Raw genomic sequence first — 23483 nt, 5'->3', positions numbered from 1 at the left:
ATTCTATAATAAGTAAAAAATTTTAAAAATCATTGTGCATGTTTTTCATTTGAATAGCTTTTTTCCATGGATAATCCAACATGGTGCTCCAAACTCAAATAATTTGTAAGACTGGTTCCCAGACAAAACTTGGTCACTCTTAAAAAAGGACACAGTTTTTATTATGTGAAGTGGTTTGACTTAATAATGAAAATGCCCAAAAATGCAATCAGGCTACATCTTAAGTAGCCTGAGAAAACAGCCAACATTTCCCGACGCCACCACTGTTTTCACCAAGAAATGATGTCTGAGGAAGGATTGCAGAAATTCCATACTGATGATGTGTCACTACTCAGATCTGCATAGTGCTTCTGATTGCTTGAAGCAAATTTTCAGTCAGTAAGAAGCATTACCCAGATGTTGGGGGGGGGGGGGGGGAGGAGGGGGGAGGGGGGGTAGCTGACATTTCCTGATGCCACCACTGGTTTTCTCTGGTGTCCTTTCTCAAGCTTCCTCTCAAGGCTTGACACACAGGCATGTAGAAGTAAAAGGGGTGGATTATAAAGACAATAGAGCAAAAACCATTTCCTTATAAGACAAATTCAGTTATAATATTTTATATATTTTAGCAAAAGAAGCTTTTTTGGTGTCTTTGGGATCCATTGTTCAATATTGTAGGTACACTTCTTTGTGGAAAATAATTCATTGCACCATTGTACAAATGTGTTTGTTATTCTCTAACTCTTCAGATGAGGAAGTGAGCGAATGTGGCTGTATTGAAGAGAACAAACCAATTGAGGAGCTGAGAAGTGAGCCTTACACCCTCCCACAAGGCTTTGTCTGGGACACTCTGGATATCAGCAATGAGAAAGTGGTATGTTGAAATTTACTGCCGCAGCGAATTGTAGTGCAATGAACTCAACTGGAACCACTTAATTCGCAATCACAGCAGAGGAGTGTGACTTTGCTGTGAAAGCTTTTTTTTGTCCTGTTGAGTTCAGTTGGTTGGGCTATAAAGCCTGTTTTCCGTAAAATATTATCATGGTGACAATCTGTACTGAAAAAAGGTTCAGCAAATGATTCTTGAAAGCATTAATATGGGTACCAGCTTTGCAACAGACGCAAATTGTAATAATATTGTCCTTTGACCCTAAAAGTGAATTCGTCTTTTAGTGTTGTTGATCAAGTGAAGAGATTTAAGCTCTAACAATAAATGGTAGCCATAGAGTCTTGATAAGAACTGTTTAAATAGCAAGACCAGTTGGTTTCAGAAATCTAAGATGGTTTTGTTCGCCAGTTGCTTGTGTGGTTGCAAGCAAAAGGAAGTGACTTTGTGTCTGGAAAAGGTCCTTTTTATAGGCAAAGAAGGAATGCGTTGTTAGAGGAAGTAACCAATTAGAAGTGTAGCATTTTGAGCCATTGTGCTTGAATTTCGGTGTTGTTTTGTTAGCAGTATGCGATAGACGCTAACTGAACGCATGCACATTTGCGTTAGGACGACATTTGATAAAACTTCATAATGGTTTTTAACCAGTAATCCCTTTGAAAATGCATAAGAAAGTCAACAATAAAGGCGAGTCTAATTTTGATTTTAGCACAAATCATGAGACTCAGTTAGTGGAGTGAAGTTCATGAGGTGGTAGTGTATTAATATTCTTGACCAAAATCCACTGATGTCTATGTTGCAGGTCAAAATTAAATTCGGGATAAAATTTTTTAACCTAGGTTGATTCTCTATTTCCTTTGTCTCCTAGCCCTGATTTATGAATGAACCCTTTAGGTCCCAAGAGTGTCCAACATCAATTTTTTCCTAACAACATCAGCAGATCAACAAGAGTAAAGAGGTTATGAGAATTACTAAATTGATGACCAAAGGGAGAATACTTTGATCTTAAACCAAATTCTCTCAACTATTCTTAAAAGAAATGTATGGAGATCGGTCTGGAGAATTTGTATTTGGATCTTGGGGCTTATATTAAAGGGATAACTAAGGTTACGAGACAAAGGAAAATAGAGAATCAACCTACAGTTAAAAAATTTCATCCTGAATTTAATTTTGATATGTACATGTAACATCTATACCATTACCTTATTCTGCATGTACTTTAACACCAAGGGCATACTATTGACACACTATCAGAGTACTAGTTGGGCAAGGCTTCTCCTAAAATGGCCACCAGCTATAAAAGCAGATAGCAATACAGTGTTTGATGTAACTTCTTAAAACTGGAACCAGTGATGATTAATGATAATTATTATTGAAAGAACCATTCAAAAAAAATAATGTTGTCAAAGCTTTATTTGAGCTGATAATGAAGGGTAGACAACTAGGTGATGGTTAGACACTGAAGTGACAGTATCTAGAGCTTTTATAGTAGTCACTGGTATTATTTAAGTATGTTTATTTATTTGTTTTGAACAGCTAAAGGAGCTATATACATTGCTAAATGAAAACTATGTGGAAGATGATGACAATATGTTTAGATTTGACTATTCCCCAGAATTTCTTTTGTGGTAAGTTTATTGTCTTATTTTGACAAATTACATTAATGAAATTCAGAACTGGTAAATGAGATGAACTTTTTTCAAAGAGCCATATATTGGTCAATTTGGTGACCTTTCTTTAATTTGGCCATCAATTTAGAAAAGTTAAAGGCATTTAGGGTCTGTATTGAGTGGTCATAATGTCTGTTAACCCTTTAAGCCCTAAGAGTGATCAGCATCAAATTTCTCCTTGTAATGATCACTGCGTTATAAAACACAGTGGTCATGAGAATTGAGGACATGATCATACAAGATGAATCTAATTGATAGTTCAACAAATTCTCCCCACTACTTCTATTGAAAACGTATAGGGATAACAAATAAGAATTTGAATTTTGATGTTAGGGTTTAAAGGGTTTTAATTTATTATTAATTTAGTCTGACTCACTAAGTGCCAGTGTGTCCTTAATTTCATTTTTACCAATTGCATGTGCATACAACATAATGTTTTTCTTGCAATCAAAGTTTTTGTAAGAATTTTTCATTTTTTTTTTGTATTTTAATAAATTTTTATTTTGTCTTACAATAAATTCATGTATTATGATGTTTTACACTCGGTCACTTATGAACATGAAAAAAGATACAAAAAAATGAAAAGAAAAGAAAACTAGAGTGATTTTACTTGATCGGTGAAACAGTTAATAATACTTACAAATAAACCAAAAAAGACTGTAGAATTAGTTCATAATATAGTCTGTACTATTCTACTACCTATTTTGCACACACACAATTACATACTGATAAAATACTGATAAGATTTGTTGATCCATCTTTAAATTTAAATTTAAGTTAGGTAACAAATGATCTTTCAGGGCTCTTAAACCTCCTGGCTGGAAATCAGAATGGCACTGTGGTGTGCGTGTCGCAAGTAACAAGAAGCTGGTTGGCTTTATCAGTGCTATTCCTGCGCACATCAGAGTTTACGAACAGTAAGTAGTGACATCCAGTTAACTGAATTGTCATCACTCTATTCAAAACTCCAAAGTACTTGTATTATATTGTCTCGTATGTGTACGAATGTGTTTCTCATGCACGTGCCACTTGTGATGGCATACATATGTAGCTCCAGGTATTGCCTGTGACACTCACTGGCTCTTGAAGACAGTTGTTGGCAGAATTCAAAATACTGCAAAATGGTTTTTACTGTCAAACTCACAAAACCAAAAAACACCTGAAAAATTTCAGGAATTTTGGTTGTGTAGTTACCAATCACAATTGATTTTAGGACGCGCAAGCAAACTACGAAACCACAAACTAATTACCATTTCTGTTTGCGGTTTAGTTTTCTCACGCCTTATTGGCTTTCTTTTCGCAACACAACAACATAATTTCCATAAAATAATTTCCTGGTTTAAAATAATTCATGGTTTTGTGAGTTTCACAGTAAAGGGTTTTGAAAAGGTATCTTGTGTTTGGTCTATGTTGCTGGTATGCGTGAAAGTAGAAATAATTTTCATTCAAAGTCTGTGAAAAGTAAACCAATTGCCAGCTTGCTGAATTTCCTTTGTTGAAAAGATCTTTTACACAACTTCTTCACTGAGTCCCCCGTCCTCAGAATCCTCCCCAGAATCTGATGGTCACTAAAGAAATAAAATATAAATTTCCATTATTCACCCTTGGCAATGTATTTATAGCAATTATTCTATTGTGGCCAAGCAAATTCCTGAAACAAATAATTCAAATCAAACTGTATAGGGTTAAGAATCCCAACTGGTAGAAGGCAAACCAGTTGGCTATTTTACAAGACCGTAGTGTTCTCATCACTGTGCAATCCCTACCCTCCAGGAAGCAGATTTAACAGAATTTCCTGTCCCGTGTACATTCCATCTTAAGTCATTTTTTGTTACCTTTGTCAAGGACTGTCTTGATGGTTGAAATTAACTTCCTGTGTGTACACAAGAAGCTACGATCAAAGAGAGTGGCCCCTGTGCTGATAAGAGAGATTACCAGGAGAGTGAACTTGCAGGGCATCTTCCAGGCTGTTTACACTGCAGGTGTAGTGCTGCCTAAGCCAGTGGCATGCTGTAGGTAGGTACTCATGCATACGATATCATCATCATTAATCTTCTTGACTCAGACTCAATATGTGATGGGCTCTCTATCTGAAGCACAGTACTTAACATCTCCTGATCAGCCAAAAGACTAGCAAGCTCTTCCCTACACTACTCTGCATCTTCTCATGAAATACAAATGTACATGTACTGCACCAAGTACGGTATATACCGCCTTTGCACACCGTTCAGAAATCTGTCTGCCAAATTTCTGAGCTGTAGCTACTGCTGGTAATAGTATTATAGTTGTCAGCCACCATATGTTGAGGCAGTAACATAAAGAGTCATCCCAGAAGTGAGGGCTGATGATGTTATTTTTTTTTATCACTGTGTTCAAAAGGTGGTGATTGATATATTTCTGCTGAATAGTTTGAATCCAGTGGTCATTTTGTAAGTAGGCAGTTGAACCAGAGTTTAATACCATCAAGTGATATGATACAACTCACCTTGACTTTGAAGATGGCTACCACACAGGTTGTCAAAATGTCAGTCACTGTGAACAACAGTCCTATTCAGGGCTAGTACACTCATTGGATGATCGTGTATTTCTGTTTACTGTACAATGTAAATGAGGTTTGGATCCACACGCCATAATTTACTCCTTAAGCACGAAACTGTACATAATGTGTACATGTAAATTTCACTCTCCATTTAGGCGTGATTTCTGCCATAGTCTCAGTCCTCCCCTACTCACAGGGGGCGGGGGGGAGGAGGGGGGGAGCACAGGCTCATTTCCTGGACATTGGTTGATAGTTGAGCCTACCCTCATTCCTTGGACGTTGTGTTCTTATTTTCTGTTGTTTTTGCCCTTACTCTGTAAATTGTAGATACTGGCACAGGTCGCTTAATCCAAAGAAACTTGTTGAAGTCAAGTTTTCACACCTTAGCCGCAACATGACTATGCAGAGGACAGTCAAACTGTACAGATTACCTGAAGTAAGAAGTTACAAGTGACATGTTGAGCTCTTGCTTTTACTACTGAAATCACTAAACTTTTAGCACCTTCCAAAAGACGATTATTTGAATTTTGAATCACATGGCTGTTTTGAGTGACTTGTTTGGTCATGTGACTCTCCCGTATTTTCGAAATGCAGTAATGATGGTTTGGAGTTCTAATAATAATAATAAATAATAATAATTCCATTATTTACCCTCGGCAGTGTTTATAGCACTAAATTATGCTAGTGGGGCCGAGAACATGCCTAAAGCAAACAATTCAAATTGAACTTAAGAGGGTTAAGAATCCCAACCAGCCGGAGACAATTCCTGGCTATTTACAAGCATGGCTGAGGATTTGAACTTGGGACTACCGTAAACAAATCCAGCTAGCTGTCAGAGTTGGACTTGAACTCGGGGCCACCAATTTGCAAGTCCAGCGCTCTAACCATTTGGCCACTTGGCCCTTTAATGGCAGTTTTACCATTAAATTTTTCTTTTTGCAGAACGAATTAGACTTTGAATGGCACTGTCGACTCCCATTTTTTCAACCATTATCTGTTTTCCTTAATTGTTACATTGTTGTGTAAAAAATGACATTATTCAAGAAACTGTGTTCTGAAGGGAGCCCGATGCTCTGAACCTGTTAAATCCAGCGTTCCCGGAATATGGGGATTTTTAGGGGTAAAAACAACAACAACAAGATTTTCTAGTCACCCAGTTGCTGCTAGAGCACAGCATTTGAAGTATTTTTTTTTTGTATTATTGGCAACACACCAGTAAAAACTAATGCCGAGCATAAAGAAGTGTTAAGAGTTTGATGCACCTCGTATTTTTTTTTAATTTTGTCTCTCAGAAAACCAAGACTGAAAGAATTTATCCTCTTACAACTGAAGACATGACTGCTGCTTTTGAAAAGATAACTGAGGTCAGTGTGACAGACTTACTACTTCCGATTAAGCGTTTTATCATAACGTCACGGTCGCCATATTGGTGTGCTAAGGCCATTTTTGAAATAACTGAGCCATTTCTCGCGCGCTGATTGGTAGAGAGCCATGATCGATAAGAGTAAAGATCATGGGAGTGACGTCATAGTGGCGCAATTTGTTTTTCTCTCTCGCGCGATTTTCCGAGAAACGTTGACGAAATGGACGTCAAATCTGCCAATAGACAGCGTGGACGACGACTTCGAGTGCGAGATTTTCTCAGTACTGAGTAGTGCATGCGCGTGGCACAGCGTCATTTTGGCGGGAAAACGTGATAGCCGGCGTCATTCTACAACGGGTTTTAGCGAGAATGTCGTAGTGACGGAAACAAGTTTAGTTATCAAATGGAAGAAGTTTTATCAGTTTGCTATCGGGAGAGGACTTAACCTCCTTCAGTATAAACTAGTAATAGTTGACACAACAGCTGCCCCCGCTCTGTATATTGTCGGTCAATAGCATTCTGGCTCGTTGTGTAGCTCTTTGAAATATACCGATTCATAAGAAAGATTTTCACACATATTCCATACAATAGGTGAGATAAATACAGGAAACGCGAGGTTCCATGCACAGTTTCAGGTCGATTTACACAGCTTTGATCAAAACATTCTCAGTTTCGAGAATAGTTTATTCTAAACCATAAGAAAAGATTTAATTAGAAGTTGAATGTTTCGGTATTTCTCTTTCACTTTTTACTTTCAGTTCATTTTATTTGCCGGAAAGGAAGCGTTAGAAATTAAAAGGACGTTTGATCAATTCACACTCGCGCATTCTAGTCTTATTTTAAACTTTATAGCGGAAGCACATCTGTGTGCAGGGAATAAGTCAGCACAGAATTTGATTGTCGGCGAATTTCTGTAATCGTCCATCGTCCTGCTAGTGAGAAGCTAGCCGTTGTTCACTCGTCTTGCTTGTTTAGGGCTGAGTCTTATTCCGGTCAAAGAGAGAGAGAAAGAGTGTCTGGCAAGGTTTCCAATGAAAGATTTGTGAACTCGTGTCTGGCAAACTCTCTTGACGAGTGTCTTTAAAATTTTGGTCCATAACTTTCACTGAAACAACTGCTCCACAGAATGTCACTGATAACACGTAACGCAAAAGAGTGTCGAAGTATGACTGCACAATAAATGTCACAAAATCTACATAAGCGGTCCCTTGGGGATGTTCTGTCTTTACGTCATCCTAACCATTTCGTACTTGAGGGCGCAAACAATAGAAACGTCATCATTACCTACCGATTCCTCGCAGCCCCTGTTCAAGCAAATCGAGATTTTTTCTATATTGACTGTATGACTGTATATTTTAACTGTAAGTACTTTCCTTATTACACGCCGAGTTACTAGAGTGCCTCCTTGGGATTTCGCCTTCTGGGCGAAATCCCTGCGGGGGCAATAACTCTGTGCATGAATCTTTTGTTTTCCTTGTAAGTCCGTTTGCAAGATGTCTTTTTTGAAATAAATTTATATACATATAACCAAAATAATTATTGGACATTGTACGTACTGAGTGCCTTCTCATTGGCTAAGAGCCTACAGTTTATTTTGAACATAAGCGCAACCTACAGATTAGTTAATTATCTGCTAGCAGATAACTGACTTGTCTGCAGTTTGCGCGTGCAATGCATGATTTCCAAGGGCAATGTCAAACTATGTTCCGTGCCGCGGTGTGTTGTTACTTTCTTCAAAACAATGTATGACTAGATTAACTTTTTGTAATACCCGGAATAATCAAGGTCTCGGTAAGTGTTATCAACCTTAGCCTTTGGCTCGGCTGGTAACACTTCGACCTTTGATTATTCCAGATATCACAAAATCTCATTCAATAGATGTTTAATATAGGCACCGGTTAACATGACCATGTTTGGAAATATGATTACTATTTGCAGTATTGCATGCTTCACGATTGACCAGGTGTGTACTTAAACTTGACTTTGCCCATGCCTGGAGAGGAAAATCTATAAATGTTTACAATCGCACCATTCACTCTTTATGTGTTTTTGGGATGGGAGAAGATTAAGGCGCGCGGGGATAAATAAATAGCGACTGGGTACGAGTCTGGAGTAGTTGGCCAAGACGGATTGGCAAAATTATTCCCAATCCTAACTTCCGCTTAATATTTACTTCCGTTTTTCTGGGTTTCAGTCCTCCCTCCTACTCTTTTATTAACGCCACGGTTCGATTACCCGTCACCCGGCCGTTCAGACTGCGACGAAGAGTTGCACAGAAACCTATCCGATATGAGATGATCCACTTTCTAGATCGGTGCTGCTTTAATTGAAAGTGGTAAAATTGCTTGGATTAACGATGAAATTCTAGTTTTGATAAATATGGACAAAAGTTTCCTTTTCTGTTTTAAAGTTACATCTCTGGATGTCTAAAATAGGTTTGAACACGTTTTTGTTTTACTGAGTCATTTGGCTGCCAAGAGACCCGTGGCACGGTTGTGGGTCGCTACCATGGTACTCTTTGAAAATATAATGGAATGAGTTTTTGGTGCCTTTATGCTTCTTATGACGTTGTATGGCTATACGAGGTCAAATGTTTTTCATCAAACTTCTGCTTAAAAGTTGGGTTTTCTTGCTTGAAAACCGATTTACCTAGCGGGATGATGACATTACCAGAAACTTCCCTTAAAATATGTAAAAAACGTCCTAGAATCGAAAATATTTAGCGCCTCTGAGGTGAGAGTGGTTTGTTAATCAAATATTAACTATTCCAATTCAAGGAGAAGTTCTTTTAAAATGGTTTAAGGCATCGAAGAGATCAACAATCACAGTAAACATCTCGTTTTCTTCAGGTTTAATACAACATTACTTATCTTAAGGTAACAGAAACTAAACATTATATCGTGCTACGTGTTGGGATCAAGCAGAAGCAGTTCAACAAGCCGACCAACACCCCATGTAAGGCAATCCAAGATAGTCTTGGATTCTCGATTCCACGTCACGGATTCCGGATTACAGGTACTCGATTCCAGTCTTTGTCAGTGGAACTTGGATTCTCAATTCAAATTGCTAGTGGGGTTTCGGATTCTTTGAGCTGTACTCCGGACTCCAAAACCCAGGATTCCGGATTCCACATGCAAATTTTTCCCAGATTCCGGATTCCGTTACATGGGGCGTTATAAGGGATGAACCATTAGGAAAGTAAAGGGCCTGGGTTGAATTTTTGGGAGGTCTATGAGAGTTTTCTTTTTACCCCTGAGGTGGAAATCTATTTTTCCTCCTCGAACAGCTTTTTTGATCATGGTGCGTGTGGAGACTTTTTTCTTACTAATGCGTTTACCTCCCCCCAACCTCCTATCCTTTTTTCTAATGGTGACATCCCTGAATTAAAGCAGCTCCTTTAAATAATATAACTGAAGGATGGCTAAAGGTCAATGGCCTAGAGAAAAGCAATCTAGAGGCGGCAAAAATAGGTCAGATCCTCGATAGGATAATGATAGCTTGAACGATTGCTGTGATTTCCTAGCGCCAAACCTCAGAACGTTGCTGTATACGTGTTCTGAAACTGATCGTTTTGATAAAAAGCCCAACTTTTACAACCTAGCACAAATACAACAAAACATCATTAATAAGTTATTGGAGCGTCCAAAATCTTAATCTAATCTCTTCCACTGTTTGGATGCTTTAAAGTCGGCATCAATTAAAGCTGTTGGACCACTAACGCAATAGTACACGAAGACGTTTTTTACGATTGAAATGTCTCGCAGTAATTAAGAAACAAGATTAAGAGTTAAATCTACAATCATCGTCAAAAATGTTGGGAAGGTTACCAATTTTTACCTTTTTTGTACTTGTCCCCCCGCCCCTGGATCAATGTTGGACAAAACCAAATTGTTTTTGTGCGTAATTGTTGTTACATGTCCCAACATTGAATAGGGGGCGCGGGGGGTATTCAGGAGAAGAACAAATAATCTTTTTTGAACATAGGCATAAGGCGTATGAAATGGAGCAATAATGTTGTTAAGTTATTCCACCTTCCCAACTACTTTTGTCCGTGATTGTAGTTTAATTGCAGAACAAATAGTCTACGAGTGCAGAGACAGAGGCGGACTCAGCTCTACAAGGAAGTGGTGGTGAAAAAATAGAGAAGGAAAATAAATCTTGTTTTCGGATGAAAATTAGATTTCGGGCCCTTTTTCCTTTGTTTGCAGGCATGGAAGGACTATCTGGCAATGCTTTTCCTAAAAAGGGTTATTAAAATAAGGCAAGAGTCACTCTAATGATTCTCAGACAGTCCAATTCGCCAGCGGTCACTCGCTCCTGTCTCTGCGCAGGCTATTCAGTGTATCGTCCAAAACTTACTGTTAAAACTACGAGCATATTCATTCCCAAACGTGGAAGGCAAAATGTTTTAGTCTTTGTATGAAACCCTAATAATTTATCCATATAAGTTAAACTCGTCCCTGAAATCTCATTTTACTTGAATTTAAAAACAGTTTTAATTAAGTGCCACAATGTGTGTCCCAATATTTAACATAAGTACAAAATAAAGACTGCAGACTGCTCTCAGTGCAAAACATTATTTTCACCATGCAAATGGGAACGTGACAACAATGGTCCCATTGATAACTGCATGTGAAATAAATGATATATGAGAACTGCGGAAATGAAATCAAATGAAGAATGATCCTCGCAGTTGTGAACGCGATTTATGCAGTTGCGTAAGAAGCGTAAAAACAAAATACCAGTGCGATGCTCCAACCAACTAAGCTGTGAAGCCACTGATAGTCCCATTGTTTTCAAACCCTGAAAACAATGGTCTGCATTCAGTCTGCAGTCTGCATTTTTTACTATCCACCAATTTATACATTAAGGACCAACAAGACCTGAGCATATTAATTTTTTTTAAAAATATAACTAGTTCAGCTGGGAAACCGGGGATCAATCATACAAACCGTAATACACCCTTTTAACCCAGACCTTAAACCACTGAATTGTAACCCGCGGTTCAGAATCACGGTTCAGAATGCACAAAATACTTACATCACATACTTAAAATTTTTAAAATTATCTGATTAAAATCTGAATCACCCTACTGAAACCAGGGCCACGCTGGTATATAGTTAATTGGCTCGTCTCTTTCCCGTTATGAGACTTGGGATTCTTAACCCTCGGACGTACACCCCCCCCCCCCCCTGACATTTTTTGTTAATAATTTTTTTAGACGATAAAACATCAGCACCCGACGTTTTCAGTAGCCGTTCGTTTATCCCTCGCGCGCATTTTGAGACAATTTTAGTGATGGTCAGTCACTATGGTTATGACATATGATGTCTTAAGTAGCATGTGGTCAAGCCATTTTTGAATGAAAATGCCTGTTCTTACACCTTTTTTCCAACAATAAAGAAAAACCTGTCAATGAAATGATGCAAAGGGCTTATTTAAATGTTATTTTACATGTGAAGCACAAAAAAATATCATTTATCGCGATTTTAACCTGATTTTCTAATTCTTGTGAAATCCAAGATACCGACCATTGTTGGTGGCGTCACAGGCCTCCAACAGCGCCACCACCCATTAAAAATAAAGCTCATATTGTTGAGTAAATCAAAGGCTTTCCACTGAAGGCAAAATCGTTTCGAAATACTGCAAATTATCATGATCAAAAATTCTGGGGAGAGGTTCCATCCACCCCTCCCCCTTATACCACGGTTGGGGTATGAATTTGCATGGACGTCCGAGGGTTAACCCTGTTAAATTAATTTGAATTATTTGTTTCAGTCATTTTCTTTAAGTCCTAGAGGGAAAAAACTGAAAAGGAATTATTAGGATTATGATGATGGTGATTATTATTTTCATCAATATTACGATTATTACAATGCAAATTTTCCTTTGCCAAATTACAATTTGCTGGTTAAGGCAGGTTACACGTCGAGAAAAGGGGCAATCATCTGTACTACTATTCAGTCAGTTTCGCGGGAGTAACGAAATACTTGTAAACAACGTTAAGTTCTTTCTCCACGAAAACTGTTTGTCTTTTTCATAAGTTAAAATTGATAAGTGTAGCCGTGGCTAATATCAGGAGCCTAATAGGCTCCTACTAATATAGAGCTCCACAGTTTACAGTATGCCCTTTGATTTACGTTTTTTTGATGTTATTAATTAGAGAGATTTAGAGTTACGTTTACGGCAAACCGTGGATTTGTACCACGCGACTAAGTGTTTCCTTTACTTCTCGAGCTTTCTCGTTTGCTGTTAAATAAATCTACAAAAAATTGTTAGTTTCAAGTTAGTTTTATCCATAAGAATTGCTTTGAGCTGTTTTCATTTTATCTGCATATTTTCTATTTTGAGAAATTCTCAACTTGAATCTGTAGACGTTTGCCATTTGCCGTTAGCGTGACTATAAATCTCTCTATTTAATATCTTCTGACAAAAAAAACGACTAAAATGAAAACACGCTTTTTTACCAAACTCCCGATTGAGGACAGCTATTGAATAACGCACTTCTTTCTTTGGGGAAATCCAGATATATATACACTACATCAGCAGCTGTGTTGACATCAAACTTTCGGCGCATCCCTGTAAAGAAAGAAACAATTGATACATTAATTAATCTTTCATTTCAAAACAAAATAAAGGTCAAATAGTTAAATTTCTGGATGCCATGGATGATGATATGAAAAATAGTAAAATGAAAAACATTTAACATGTGAGACATATTTGTTCGTTTTGAAGCTATGAATTTCTCTACATATAGTGCTAGTCCTGTAGGAAAACGAAGGAAACTTATTCCCTATGTATATCTTTTATCAAGACTTGACCTAAATTATTTAACAATTGAGAACATTAAGCAATGCCTAGTGTTTAATTGATTTTTGAAATGTGTTGGTAGCCCGTTAGGAATAACATTTACTTGAGTGAATCCATAATGATTTAACACTTACCACCCAACCCATCCTTACTTTATACATATTTTTATTCTTTTTATTATCAAGTCTGTCATTTTCCTTTTATCTGAATTTGACAAGAATGGTTCTAGCTTTCTTCTTAAGCCTTTTATAACTAGAACAGCAAGAAAAAAATATCTGCACTTACGACTTGCTCAATGACTCTTTTTCCAATTCAATCTCAACGTCATCGCCCATCAGAGCAAAAGGAGCCCAGTACTTCGGGGCAGAATAATCCTGGGAGTTTCGAAGACATTTCATGGCCCTCTGAAGAGCAACACTTGCACTTTCTCCTTTTGCAAGTTCTTGGTAGAAAGATTCCATAAACATCTTTGTGGCTTCGTCATAAATTGCCCAGAGTGTCGCCAGCACGGAACGAGCACCAGCAAACAAGAAAGCACGTGCCATACCGACCACATCCTCAGACGAGACCTCTCCTTGACCACTGTGGCAGCAACTTAGCACAACCAGTCTCGCTCTCAGCTTAACAGCTTGTATGTCAGACATTTTCATAATGCAGTCCTCCTCCTTAGGAGTGTGGGATTCCCATCGGGGGTCTCAGCTTAACAGCTTGTATGTCAGACATTTTCATAATGCAGTCCTCCTCCTTAGGAGTGTGGGATTCGCATCGGGGGTCTGGGGCCAAAACAATTTCTCCGGTTTCCGGCCTTCCGTGGGCTGCAATGTGAACCAAAGATACTGACTTGATTCTCTGAAGTACCGCTTCTTTGGTTGCATCTTCACCTGTTAAGGGTTGACTCTTTAGAATTCCTCCAATCATCTCCACTTCCATTTTTGCGTACTCCAGTTGCTTATAAACTGGGTTCCCCCATTTATCTGTAATTTTCTTCAAGCATGGATCTCCAACAAGCAGGGCTCCACTTTTACTGTGGTATTCACTTGGAGAATCTGTGATGACTTTCAAACTTGTCAGCGAGGGAACACTGCGGATCCTTAAAGTTTCACTCAGGGCTGCCCAAGGAGCTTTGGACAAAGCACCATCAGGAACTACAATTAGTTCATCACCATCAAGCAAGTTTTCAATGGGACCAATAACTGCATCATATAATTGCTGCAAACAGGCGGTGGTCTCCTGTGATGCCTCCGATGCTTGATGTTCGTCTCGAGTAGTTGAAGTTGTTGTACTCAGCTTATCCATTGACCGATTTTCGCACCTGATACCGACGCCAGCCCCAATGGTTTTTAAAACAATGTCTAAAACGGGAGAAAAGGAATCTTCGTGCTCTTTTCCAGTTTCTTGTAACATCAATTGACCAAAGATATGGTTGCCTTCTTTTCGCAATACCCACATACTGAGTATGTTCTTATTCAGGGCAAGAAAAACTGTTGAAGCAGTTGTCTTCCTTGAAATATTTCTGACTTCTTCTTCAGATTCAATTGACCTGGGAGAAAGTGATGTAAGGCCATAAGTCACTTTTAAGGCATCGAGTAAAGCCTGTGCTCGTCCCCTCTCAGCAGCGTACAAAGCCTCATCATTCCTTTGAAGCATTACTAAAACTTGCCATAAATAAGTATAGACACATTTTTGATGACGCGTACAGAAACTTATTTTCAATTGATCTTCCGAGATAGAATTGGCTCTTATAGTCTCAAAGATTTTAACACTGCAACTAAAATGTTCTAAAGCCTCATTCAAAGAATGTGATTCCAAAAAAGAGTGACCCAGACCTATATGTGCACATGCTTCTCCTGTCCAGTTACCGAGTTTCTCGGCAATGCTTAGGTGTTGCTTGTAACACTCTATTGCTTTCTTCAAGGCGTGGAGATGTCTATAACAACTTCCGAGGCGGCAGTAGGAAACTCCTTGTTGAAACCTGTCACCGATTTCCTTGGCATTGCTCAGGGATTGCTTGTAGTACTCCATTGCTCGTGGCACGTCGCCGAGGGATTGATGAACGTCGCCGATGTTTGAATAGGCACGTCCTTTTCCTATTCTGTCACTGACTTCCTCGGCAATGCTCAGGTGTTTCTTGTGGCACTCCATTGCTCTTTGGAATTCTTCAAGGCAGAGAGAAGTAGCGCCGAGATGGGAATAGGCTTCGCCTTCCCCTGCCCTGTCACCATCTTCCTTGGCAATGATGAGGGATTGATTGGTGTCCTCTATTGCTCGTTGGTATTCGCCGAGACTAAAATAAGCTTTGCCGAGAATGAGATAGCCTTGCCCTTGCCTTGCCCTGTCACCAACTTCCTTGGCAATGATGAAGTATTTATTGGTGTACTCTATTGCTTTTTGTAATTCTTGAAGGCTGTGATAAGCAAGGCCGAGATTGGCATAGGCTTGGCCTTGCCCTGCCCTGTCGCCAACTTCCTTGGCAATGATGAGGTATTCATTGAAGTACTCTATTGCTCTTTGGAATTCTTCAAGGCTGTAGTAAGTGGCGCCGAGAATGGCATAGGCATTGCCTTCCACTGCCCTGTCACCAACTTCCTTTGCAATGATGAAACATTTATTGGTGTAGTCTATTGCTCTTTGGAATTCTTTAAGGCTGTGATAAGCAAGCCCCAGACCGCTATAGGCTTTGCCTTGACATGCCCTGTCACCAACTTCCTTGGCAATGCTGAGGTGTTGATTGTGGCACTCTATTGCTCGTTGGAATTCTTGAAGGTTTTGATAAGTAGCGCCGAGATTGCCATAGGCACATCCTTCACCTGCCCTGTCACCAACTTCCTTGGCAATCCTGAGGTCTTGATTGTGGTACTCTATTGCTCTTTGGTTCTCACCGAGGAATAGGTAAGAACAGCCGAGAATTCTAGAGGCACGTCCTGCTCCTGCTCTGTTACCGACATCCTCAGCAATGCTCACTTCTTGCTTGAGGTACTCTATTGCCCGATGGAAGTCGTTGTTTTTATTGATTTGTGCTGTTGTAAGACGCTTGTTTTGTTCATCTATATATTGTAATATTCTTTCTGCCATTTCCAAGTTTTAATATTCAAAGTGGAACTGTTTCTTGGCAGTAAGGTCTCTTTGAGGAGCGTTGAGGTGGAGTAAAACAATGATGTTCCCATCAGACAGATGAGACATGACAGAACTTTCCACTCCTTCCTCTCTAGATTTACTCCAACTGACGCTTCTCCGGAATTTTTTTGACAATTTCTGAATATTGGTGTCATAAGACAATATTTCTGGACTCCCCACGGACAATTACTTCGAAATAAACATATAATTCCTGTCACAAACATCGCCGCGCTTGTTGAGTATGTACCACCTCCACACAACAATGACGTTACCAAGCCTCGTGTGCTGGATACGTTTCTAGATGGACTTTTAGAGTTAGGAGTGGATAGAGGTTTGATCAAGAACAAAAAGTTGCTAAGCGATTTAATATAATAGAAAAGGAAAAAGGCTAGCGAATTGCAGAAAATTCTTCCGATAACGAGTGTAATAATAATAAGAGTTCATTGGATATTTAAAATTAGGAGGGGAAGGATGAGGAGGTGGAGGAGGAGGAGGAGGAGGAAGTGGCTTCTGAGAATGGTGTTGAAGTTGACTCCCAAGAGAGCTACAACGACATTGAAAAACGACCACAGTCAAGAAACATAAAGTAGTAGCCTTGAAACGTTCACCACCTTTCACTCTGAAAATCCGTGTGAACATTGTGAGAATTCTAAAGTGTACGGAACCGAGTTGATCATGAAATGTCCTAAATGCTTTTGGCTCGATTACTACAAGATTTGTCCGATATGCGATCACCAGATCCCCGAGGAGAGAAATTACATCAAAGATGAGAGGGCTTTCACGATTGTGGAGCAATTACACACAAAAAGAGGAGAACGAAGAAGAGGATTATTAAATTTTTCATTCCTTTCAAATCGCTGTGTATTTGACTCTTTTTGTCATTGGTCTTCAATAAAGTTTTTAAAACGGTATCTCGTGTCCGGTTTTATTGTGAGCGTTTATTAGTCGCGTGTTTTAATTGATCCTTCTCACGTTTTTTTATTGTTTTATGTTTTTAAAATAATAAGTCAAAGTTCAAAAAATGAGTCCGCTTCCCGGCGACAATAACATTACATGCAAATTTCAGAGAGACCACAAACTAGCAAACCACAACAAATTTTAAGTTGTTTGCCTTACATAGAGCAGAAATAAAAGCGATTTAATTTATAAATAGTAATTTTCCTGAAAACCTTTCTGGCAGTACAATTCACATAGTCCCAATGAACATTGAAAAATTTAAAAGGCAACTGTTTGAGGAAAGATGTGGCGTCACCTTAATTTCTTATTAATCGATGCAAGACTTAGTTTCACAAATTTATGCACAAAGCAAGTCTTTTTTCGTTAGCTATTGTAATAAAAATGAAAATTATTATAAATCAGTGACGTCTACAACATGAGAGATCCACATTTAACACAAATTATCCTGAATATCCGGCGTTGCTTGTGTGAGGAGGGGTAGGGGTCAGGGGTTTGGAGGCGGGGGAGGGGTGGAAAGGAAGTGGAAGAGAGTAGCGGAAAATGGAGACAACGAAGGGAGAGAAAAACAAATCGGTCAAGACAATATTCTAGTCGGACGTTTTGCTTAACATGGAACAAACATACTTTGCTTCGCGGTCGCAAACCGATCTGAACTTATTATTAATTATTTCTAGTAAAAAAGAGAGGGAAAAAAACTACAACAGGAAATCAAAATAAAGCTTGCAGAAATATCTGATTAGAAAAATTCCAAGTTAAAGGAGATTATTTCTTACCTGGACGATTTGATCTCTGTGAAGAAATTTTCAACGGAGTTTTGAAGTGTTCTCCAGTGGTTGGATTTAAATGCAGAGGACTATCAAATATATAGGGTGGCCGATAGAAACAAAAACCCACAAGACAACAACAACGACAACAAAAATAGGAGAGAACAAACCCAAAACAGAAACACGTAGACAAAACGGAAACCCAAAACAGAAAAACACTACCAGGAAACAGAAACACAAATCTCAAAACAGAAGTAAGCATCCCCAATCGGAAACACACATAAAAATACAAAATTAAACCGCAAAACTGAAACAGAATCCAAAAATACAAACCAAAGCCACAAAAGACGAAAACAGGAACAAGGAAATAGTGTAAAGCTACACTTTCTCAGGTTTCATCGTCTTTTTTTGAATAGGCGTTTTACGTTTTTTTTTTAGGGAGAGCATGATCGCAGGCTATTATTATCTAGGAACATTAAACTGTAAATCAATCTCGTTCCCAGCGTATCTCTTCTCCCATTCCCTCTTCTCTTCTTCCAGCGTATCTCTTCTCCCCGTCGCCTTTCGCTCCAGGTGACCGGTATTTTCGGTCTCCGGTCAATTTTAGCCCGCCGGAGTCGAAACCACGTGGGGTACGTTTCTCGATCGTCCTGGTACCTTTTCTAGTCCAAAGCAGATAACCTAACGTGAGACCTAACTACTAACATATGGCGTTAAAATACAGAGTTTAACCCTGACTGAACGTCAGTTGCTCGAGATTTAATGCGCCCGACATTAGGGAAGTGACGGTAGCGAAAACGTCATTTAAAAAGCTATTTGGCATACTTTTAAAATTTGTGACGGTTATCTTAACTGGCTAAGTTGGTCAAATGTAGGCGATTTTTCGGTGGAAATGAATTTTTAGGGAGCGCTGACATCAAAGTGCAAATAGAGAAAAAGAAATTTGTCTCCGGGTGCCTATGTCCTCTCACAACGTAGAGACGGCGAATAAATTTGTAAAAACGTGTAATGCACATGCAGAGTTATTATTTTTGTTTATTGAACCTATATCAAGAAAACATGCGAATGAGGCCCTGTTTATATAGAGAAAAATTTTCCCGGGGTCACCCTCCCAGCCCGAGTCAACTTAAGCAAGTGTTTATATAAGAAATGTTTGACCCCTTTGCGCAAGCCTAGAGCTGAAAACAGCGCTCGCGCATGGTCTGATTCTCTCGCCCTAACCGAGTTGACCCGGCGGTGCAAGCCAAGTGTTTTCTTGGAGAAAAGTTGGCTTAGCTACAAAGGTGACCTTACCATCGAAAAAGGGCTCTAGCCGAACCCACTATTTGTTTTTAGTGTAATTAAACGCCAAGTTTCGGTAAGGAAATGTAGCAAATGTTTGCTCGCCCAGGGTAGCTCGGGTGGGCGAGAGACTCTTCTACTCAGGGCGACTTTTCTTCATATAAGGAGGCGACCTTGCTGTTCTTGGGAGACCTCACGTTATTGGTTGGGAAAACAATATGAACTAACAAAGTTTGGAACCTAGCCAAACAAAAGCACTGCGACCCATAGGGGTATCTTCTGAAGAGTACTGCTGCAAGGCTACTAGGGCCACGGGGTCTAATTGGCTATTTACGCGATGACTTGTTTTTGCTAGCAAAGAAATTCATCTCATTTTTTCTCTCATAATTAAATTTGGTAATCCCACTGAGGTTTAAATAACAAAAGCCCTAACTTGCAGAAGAAAGCAAAACCCTGAAGGAATCTGGTATAGTAAAATGACGTCATCGTGCAAACGGCCTTCTTTAGAATCCCACAGAATTTGGCTTTCTCATGCAAATTAAGGTTTCTGAATTTACTGAATTAAATATGAAAGAAATTTAAAAAAAAAAAACGAAATGATTCTGGTTATATTTGTAGATTGACACTATCGTGAAAAGCCTCGTCCATACACATCCGGATATTTTTAAAAGTATATTTAGATATATTTTTCACATGAACCGGCCTTCCGTCTGGTACTCCGTCCACGCGCGAAACCAGTGAAACCTCTCACCGAAACATTAGGCTGATTTAGCAACAGAACGGGAATATCAGTTGACGACGGGAAAGCGCGCGGAAAGGACTGAACGCGACTTCCGGTGTTCAATTTGCTGCTCTGTGATTGGTCAAGCCAGTTGTTTGATTTGCGCGCGTCGTCGTCAACTGACGTTCCCGTTCTATTCAAAGTAGACAGACTGCAAATCATCCTAGTTGCTAAAAAATATATATCTACGTGTCGCAACTGTTCATCAGTGGGATGCCTAAAATGCGTGCAATTCCACAATTGGTTTCGCTAAGTCAGCCTAATATCTTTTTGAAACTGCTTTCCGGAGTGGCTTAAGGCCTCGTCTACACGAATCCGGGTACGAAGCTATGCAGTTTCAAAAATTAGTCTGGATTCGTGTGTACGTGGCCCTAAAACAGTTCAAGGTAGCTTTTGCTGAATCCAGTCAAGAATGTCCTTGTGAACCACGCTCGCAGTTTCTTCCACCTCATTCAACGGTTCATGGCGTCCATTTTTGTACACCTGCAAAGCAAGTTTTACTCGCAGTTGAGTTTATAATGAAGTAATAATAGGTAGATTTAAAAAGGACAAAGGAACGGAAAATTGGCCAAAGAGGGAAAATTCTATACTTCTAATAGTTGACACTACACCTGCCCCCGTTCTTAACATTGTCGGTCAAAAGTATTCTTGCTGGTTGTGTAGCTCTTTGAAATATACCGATTCATAATGAAGATTTTCACACATATTCCATACAATAGGTGAGATAAATACAAGAAACGCAAGGTTCCATGCACAGTTTCAGCTCGATTTACACAGCTTTGATCAAAACATTCTCAGTTTCGAGAATAGTTTATTCTAAACCATAAGAAAAGATTTAATTAGAAGTGGAATTTTTCGCTATTTCTCTTTCCCTTTTTACATTCAGATCATTTTATTTGCCGGAAAGTAAGCCTTAGAAATTAAAAGGACGTTTGATCGATTCACGCTAGCGCATTTTGAAACTTTATAACGGAAGAACATCTGTGAGCAGGGAATAAGTCAGCACAGAATTTGATTGTCGGCGAATTTCTGTAAATGTCCATCAGTCTGCTAGTGATAAGCTAGCCGTTGTTCACTCGTCTTGCTTGTTTGGGGCTGAGTCTTATTCCGGTCAAAGAGAGAGAAAGAGTGTCTGGCAAGGTCTCCAATATAAATCAAAGATTTGTGAATTCGTGTCTGGCAAACTCTCCAAGTGTTTATATATACACAGTTAAACGCACCTTATAACCTCCCCTGCGCTTAACGAGTGTCTTTTGGTCCATAACTTTCAAAACAACTGCTCCACAGAATGTCACTGAGTAACGCAAAAGAGTATCGAAGTATGACTGCACAATAAATGTCACAAAATCTACCTGAGCGGTCCCTTCGGGATTTTCTGTCTTTACGTCATCCTAACCATTTCGTACTTGTGGGCGCAAACAATAGAAACGTCATCGTTACCTACCGATTCCTCGCGGCCCCAGTTCGAGCAAATCGAGATTTTTTCTAGTATACTGACTGTATATTTGAACTGTAAGTACCGTCCTTAATATACGCGCGAGTTACTAGGGTGCCTCCTCGGGATTTCGCCTCTAGGCGAAATCCCTGCGGGGGCAATAACTGTACTAACATTTCTGGTGAAAAAAAAGGAAAATGAACTGAGCTTTCCGGGGTGTCTTTTGAGAACACGCCCGAAAACATTTAGTTAAATCTCATACTTGTACTCGTTCTCGTCCTCAAATCTAAAGCTCTCTATTGTATTGTAAAAAAAAAAACAAATTGACAACAATTTTCCAAGGTCTGTTTTCTTACAGGTCATAAAAATGACGTCAAAATGTTCAAAACTTTGCAGTGAAAGCACTCGTCTGCGGCTGGTGGTTCCACTTGAGTTTTGAACATATTTTGGTTTCCTTAGTATGGTCGATAACAGTACAGACCATGTAAAATTCTTGTCGAATCCGGACATTTTTAAACTATTTTTTATATACCCGGTTTCGTGTGGACGGAGTTTTAAACCGTTCCGGAGAGCAGCTTTTTTAAACAAAGTGGTGTTGGTGTCTCAGAGTGGATTCACTGCTTTCGTGCAGAGGAGGTTGGACACGGTCCTCAAGGTATCATGGGGCGAATTATGGAATTGACCACTCCAGAAAATACTATAACATACCATAATGCTCTTTTTTGTTACCCCAAAAATTTGCATAAGCATTGTCTTCAGTTTCTCGTGGGGAGTTAAAATGACCCCAAGAGAAACTCAAAACAATGCTTGTGCAAAATTTTGGGGAGACAAACAATTAACAATTATTCTAGGTGAATAGTGGCTTAATATTTGCCGAGCCGCGAAAGCGGCGAGGTAAATATTCCCAAAGCCACTATTCACCGAGATTGCAAAGAATAATTGTTTTAGTATATACACACGAAGTAATCTCAACAAAATCAGTACAATAAAAAGTACAATTTGATTGACAGATCATATCACGCGTAAGTTTAAAAATAGATCTTTGCAGAATTTTCAGCTTCCAAGTCTTTTCTTGCCTTAAAAAAAGTCAGCGCTAGTATTTTGTCGACTTTTAAAAGATCGTTCTCTAAAAAAATGGGAAAAACACCGAGCTCACACATTATCCACTCGCTAGGAGGTGAATATTGTTGAATAGTTCGAGATAGCGAACCAATCAGATTGCTTAAATCACCAAGATCACTGAGTGTGTATATACTAAAGAGCATTATGGTATGTTATGGTATTTTCTGGAGTGGTCAATTGAGCGCCGTTGGAATCATTTTGCATCGAACCTTGGAGCAGTGCCGATCTGCAGTTTTCCCAAGTATTAGCTGTAAGAAGCGCTGTATCGGCCTAGGTTGCCTCTTCTTCCTTTCCTTTTGTCTAGTTAGTGTTCTTTACTCACAAAAATGGCGCAGTGTTTTCCTAAGCGTGCGTTTGAGTCGGACGATCCATCGAAGACTCAAAAGCAATAGATGGTAATCCTAGAAACTTACCTTTCATTGCGACTTCTGCGTTGCAACAAAACTACTGCACATTTTGACATAAACGCAAATTAACTCTTGACTTCTTGCGTGTGTTAATTCCTTCAGGTAAAATAAGCGGCGAGTAAATCCGGCAATGTGATTGGTTGATTAGTCCTACCTACCTACCTAGATGCATTTCGGACCGTGTCCAACCTCCTTTGGCTTCCGTGTGTGAACAGAAGGCCGATTTGTGTAATAAAGTGGTTTCAAAAATATCCGTATTCGTTTCAACGTAGCCTAAAACAATAAAACGGTGGCCATGTTGGTGTTCCAAATCAATTCTGTTGGTGTTGAACTATTTTCTTGTGTAAACACTTTCTTTAGTTCAAATAAGTGTGC

The 23483-nt window shown here is 39.2% G+C and overlaps 1 protein-coding gene across 1 annotated transcript in view; it reads left to right on the top strand.

Moving 5' to 3' along the window:
* LOC140930939 (glycylpeptide N-tetradecanoyltransferase 2-like) overlaps positions 1-23483 on the top strand; it is a 30196-nt gene that overhangs the window by 1004 nt on the left and 5709 nt on the right. Inside the window, exons 2-7 of the mRNA XM_073380655.1 lie at positions 729-853; positions 2402-2493; positions 3336-3452; positions 4381-4551; positions 5402-5510; positions 6367-6438. Of these exons, the coding sequence (XP_073236756.1) occupies positions 729-853; positions 2402-2493; positions 3336-3452; positions 4381-4551; positions 5402-5510; positions 6367-6438 (686 nt within the window). The remainder of the gene's footprint in view (positions 1-728; positions 854-2401; positions 2494-3335; positions 3453-4380; positions 4552-5401; positions 5511-6366; positions 6439-23483) is intronic.

Source organism: Porites lutea, chromosome 3, assembly GCF_958299795.1.
Source record: "Porites lutea chromosome 3, jaPorLute2.1, whole genome shotgun sequence".
NCBI classification, from domain to species: domain Eukaryota; kingdom Metazoa; phylum Cnidaria; class Anthozoa; order Scleractinia; family Poritidae; genus Porites; species Porites lutea.
This window is presented reverse-complemented; position numbering and strand designations above follow the sequence as displayed.